The 5,000-nt window shown below is 32.6% G+C and overlaps 1 protein-coding gene across 2 annotated transcripts in view; it reads left to right on the top strand.

Moving 5' to 3' along the window:
• The window catches only part of Tsp97E (Tetraspanin 97E), a 25,509-nt gene that overhangs the window by 6,996 nt on the left and 13,513 nt on the right, over positions 1 to 5,000 (top strand). For both annotated transcript variants that reach the window (XR_003476702.2, XM_027368389.2), the window contains exons 2-5: positions 1,130 to 1,282; positions 1,630 to 1,743; positions 3,326 to 3,445; positions 3,853 to 4,035. Coding sequence is in view for 1 of the 2 variants with exons in the window: in XM_027368389.2 (XP_027224190.1) it covers positions 1,130 to 1,282; positions 1,630 to 1,743; positions 3,326 to 3,445; positions 3,853 to 4,035 (570 nt within the window). In the remaining variant the exon portion in view is untranslated. The remainder of the gene's footprint in view (positions 1 to 1,129; positions 1,283 to 1,629; positions 1,744 to 3,325; positions 3,446 to 3,852; positions 4,036 to 5,000) is intronic.

Here is a 5,000-nt window from a genome sequence, read left to right as displayed (position 1 = left end):
GTGTATATGGACTGCATGAAGTAATCTGTGTGTATGTCTTATCACCATATATCTCTCTCTTGCTCTTTCCCTCCATCCACCCTTCCTCTCCCTCTCTCAACTGTTTATGACTGTTCGTACCGATAGTTTTTCCATATTCTCTCTTACACCTGGCAACGCTCTCACCAACCATTCAGAATCTTTAAGAAGAATGATGTCTGATTGCTAGTATTAAGAATAGTTCAATACATTGAGTTTCCAGTGTTCTAGTAAAAAGGCCTTTAAATTCAGCTATAAATTTAAATTCAGTAATGTAAATTTTTACTCTAGGGAGTAAATTTACATTTGGTTGAGAATCGTCAATCTAAGTGGTGATTTGGAATTAATTGATCTCAGAAGATAGCAACGAGATGAACGTAGATATGCTGACCCCAGATTAAACTCTCCTGTGGCAAGGTCAGTTGGTCATTATATTCAAAGATTTGGACTAGAGTCTATCATTAGGTTTTATGCTCATGTGTCACATCCTTACAAAAGAATATGGCAGAGTCACTTATAAATGTTTTTTAGGTGATAGTGAGACTGGTAAAATGATTGGCAAAGATGGAGAGGTTGGTAACAAGAAGGATGCATCCCCTTAACAAGGTTTTGATGAGTTTTCATTCAGCAGTCGCATTCCTATTGAAATAAGTCCAGTAACTTTTGAGCCGAGTGTGGGTTGCAAAGACTTATAAAGTGATTAGTAAAACTGGCGAAGATAGTATGCAATCTGCTTGTGATTAGTAAAACTGGCGAAGATAGTATGCAATCTGCTTGTATTCTGAAGCAGTTAAGTGTTTATCATATCTTAGCATTATTTGGCTAAGTTGGGCTGTCATATATATTTTTTTCTCTATCTGGAGACTCTATTGCAGTATTTCATGTTATAACAAGGATAGAGAATCTTCAAGACAATCATGGTGTTTGTGGGTACGCAGGTATTTGCAAAGTTTTCCGTCCCAATTAACCTATAAATTAATTTTGATAGAGAATGGTTCAAGAGTTGCTAAATTATTCCCAAAGAACATATCATCAGTAATAAAGGGTAACTAAGGAATGCAGAGGTCTAGATACAGAGCATTTTGGTGTGATGCATTTATTCACATTTCAGATTGTGGCATTCATCCTATTTGGGGTCGCAGCTGCTGCCAATGCGGCCTCCATTGTCACATCGCTGTCACTGGTTTCTGGAATTATTGTCTGTGGTGTTTTCTTATTAATCATATCCATAGTGGGTCTCATTGGAGCAAGTAAACATCATCAGGTAAGTGATAAAAAATCAACACAATGTAGTAGCTAGATTTGATAGTATCATTTCATAATCATAGTTGACTCTGACTTATGTATTGGTTTATTTTCATATTACTTGTGAATGATGACTGTTTCCTTTGGTTCTTTTTTTCATTTTGAGTATAGTAGTAGATTTTCTAATAAACTTTTTAACTTTCCTTTTTCTTATTTGAGTTATGGTTGCTTTAACAATGGTATTGCATATATTTCTTTCACATTAAGCACAGATTTTATAATGCAGTTAAATGTCCCAATTTGTTAGTGAGTCAGACCACACTAACCATATCAGTATCTCTTAACAAATTTGATGACTTCCAACAGGTGTTGCTGTTCTTCTACATGATTGTTTTGTTCATCATCTTCATCATCCAGTTCTCTGTGGCCTGTGCATGCCTCGCTATGAACGAACAGCAGCAGCAGACTTTCGCTAGGAAGGTGCGTGTTGGATGACTCATTCTAACTGATTATTGCATCATACCTTTCCTGAAATCAATTGATTATGATAAATGTGTGTACAGTGGATTAAGCTTTACCATGACTAATTATTATTATATCTTGAGATGATTTAGGGATAGTGCTTACATTGTGCAAAAATTTTGTTCACCTGTTTCCCCCATGCATCCTCTTTTGCAGTGTCTTCATCAGCTTTCTTGAGGAATAGGTGTAAAATATTTGTAGAGGAGAATATTGTCAGGGCTTCATAATGCCTTTTGCAGAAAAGTTGACAGATTTCAGTGAAAATGGGTTGCATCTGATTTTCTGCTTTTGCTAGTCTGATGTAAAAGACAGGTGGTTGTACCTACTTTTTGAGCAGTATTTTTTTAAATACTGATATATATTTCCCCATTTATTCTTCTCCTATTTCTTTTTTTTTTTTTCTTTTCTTTTCTTTTCATTAGGAATGGGTGTAAAGATACTCCAAGAAAGCAAGGGACATTTTTTGAGGCTTTATAATGTCTGTTGGTGGAAAGTTGGGATATATTAGTTAAAGTGAGTTACATATGTTTGTTGTTGTTGCTAGTAATCATTAATGATGTTACTGTCTCATCATAGAAAAATCTAGGTCATGGGCTGGGTGATGTGAATATGCTGTAATCAGGCAAAATGGCCACTGGTCGGGTGATGCGAACTTGGTTCCATGAGCGAAGGCCAGGGTGACGGAAAAGACTTGCCACGAGTGCACAAACCTCTTGATGTGATTTGACTTTTTTGGTACTTAGAAGGGGGCATTAGCCCCATGAAAGAACGCCAGCACCAGTGAGGATGCCATTTCCATGCTGCGCACCTGATTCTTGGCCACTGTGACCGGCAGCACAGGATGTATTTCAGAAAAAAAAAAAAAAAAAAGATATCTGAGAGAAAGAACCAAATGTTCCATACTCCTTTTTTTTTTTTCCCTGCACTGAATTATTTACTACATATAGAGATGATATGGTGTCTGTGCAAGGAAAGTAAGCTTTTACCATTTGGAAAAGCAGATCAAAAGACAAATATGTACATTGGAAAATGGCGAAAAAGCTAAAAACGTTTACACCAAATAACTTTATAAAGGGGAGGCACAGAGTCTTGTCACTGCTCATGGGTGTTCACGTACGCCTGGCCTAGGCAACACACGCCTGAGATGTTGGCTATGTATGTAACCCACTGCTCAAATTTTTGGCACCGTGATATCTGTGACGCAACCGGATCCAACAGGTTAATGATGATTGTGATTATTTCTACTTCATTAACAGTTACTTTTTCATTGGTTATTAGTATTGAGGTTTTATGATTGTTGCTTTAGTTATTGTTTTCGTTTGTTGCTGTTGCTTCTGTTATCATTATTATGAGTAAGTAAATTGTATTGTAACTATGGGAAAGAAATATTAATGTAAAACTAGACGATCATTGATAGCTGTATGGTTTTTCCTTCTATGGCTGTTTTTTGCATTTTTCATTACATTTATCAGACATTGATCTAAAAAGCATTACTGAAAAGGCACACAAAATTTCACTAAGTAAAGGTGGTTTCTTTCAGGGTTGGGAATTCTCCAACAACTCCACTAAACGCGATGCACAGAAGTTCTTCGGCTGCTGCGGCTTCGAGAAATACAGCAAAAATATGACTGATAATATGAATCACCCATCCTGCGTTGATGTGAGTTCAGTGGGGATAGAGGTGTGATTGGGTTGAGCTTCCACTCATGCCAATATGGTTCATTTTATTTATGAGTGCTAGGTAAAAGTACATTGTGTGTAGTTATCCATTAGTGGGAATGAATGAATGAATGAGTTTTTTTCTTCTTTTCATACACATCTGTGTGTACTCAAGGAAGCCACAGTTTAGAGCATCATGTAAAAAGTGAACAGGAAAAACAGTTATTACCATATTTAGTACATATACCTAAGAATGACAGTTGCTGTATTTTGCCCTTTAAGAGATGAGATTCTCTTGCTGTTCAACATGACGATGTGCATATTGATTTACTTAACAACAAAAGCAGATAAGTTGCTTTGCCTTAGTGCAATGAACGAACCTCCCATGGGAATGTTTTTCTACTGTAGATTAAAAACAAAAATGACCAGTTCTGCTGTGGAGACCCAGCAACAGCCGATGATGCAACATGTTGCCGTGGCGAGAACAGCACAGCCTGTTCGTGCGAAACCTGCGCGGAACCAATCCAGGAGTCGATGGTTAAGGGCCTGAACCTGGTGGGCGGCATTGGACTCTTCTTCTCATTTACAGAGGTGAGGCTCTTGAGGCCAATTACAGGCCTTTTTTTAAAAATGTATTATTTTTCCTCCCCCCCCCCCCCTTTACCTTTCTTTCTTTCATAGTTAGAAACAATACATATATATTTTCATGTTGCTATTTAATATTTGTTATTCTCTTGCTATTTAAATTATGTATAATTCATAGAGGTCACTTTTTGAAGTCACAGAAGAATTTGACTTGTATCTTAGTTGACTAGCATGTATATAATTAAGCTCAGCATACATGTTTGTTTGTTCAATATATTGTTTTTAAATGTCTGTGTATTTGTGTGAAATCCTTGAAGTCTTTCATGAATATGAAGTTAAAATTTTGAACCTGATTAAACCTGGATCAGCATTTACTTGAATAGTAACGATAATAATAATAATAAATAATAATATTAATAATAATTATTATTATTATTACTTATTTATGTATTATTATTATTATAATTATTATTATTATTATTATTATTATTATTATTATTATTATTATTGTTATTATCGTTATTATTGATTATGAATTACTAATTACTAGTTATTATTATTGTTGTTATTATTATTATTATTATTATTATTATTATTATTATTATTATTATTATTATTATTATTATTATTATTATTATTATTATTATTATTATTATTATTATTATTATTATTATTATTATTATTATTATTATTATTATTATTATTATTATTATTATTATTATTATTATTTATTATTATTATTATTATTTATTATTATTATTATTTATTATTATTATTTATTATTATTATTATTTATTATTATTATTATTTATTATTATTATTATTTATTATTATTATTATTTATTATTATTATTATTATTATTATTATTATTATTATTATTATTATTATTATTATTATTATTATTATTATTATTATTATTATTATTATTATTATTATTATTATTATTATTATTATTATTATTATTATTATT

This window comes from Penaeus vannamei, chromosome 18 (assembly GCF_042767895.1).
Source record: "Penaeus vannamei isolate JL-2024 chromosome 18, ASM4276789v1, whole genome shotgun sequence".
Taxonomy (NCBI): Eukaryota; Metazoa; Arthropoda; class Malacostraca; order Decapoda; family Penaeidae; genus Penaeus; species Penaeus vannamei.
This window is presented reverse-complemented; position numbering and strand designations above follow the sequence as displayed.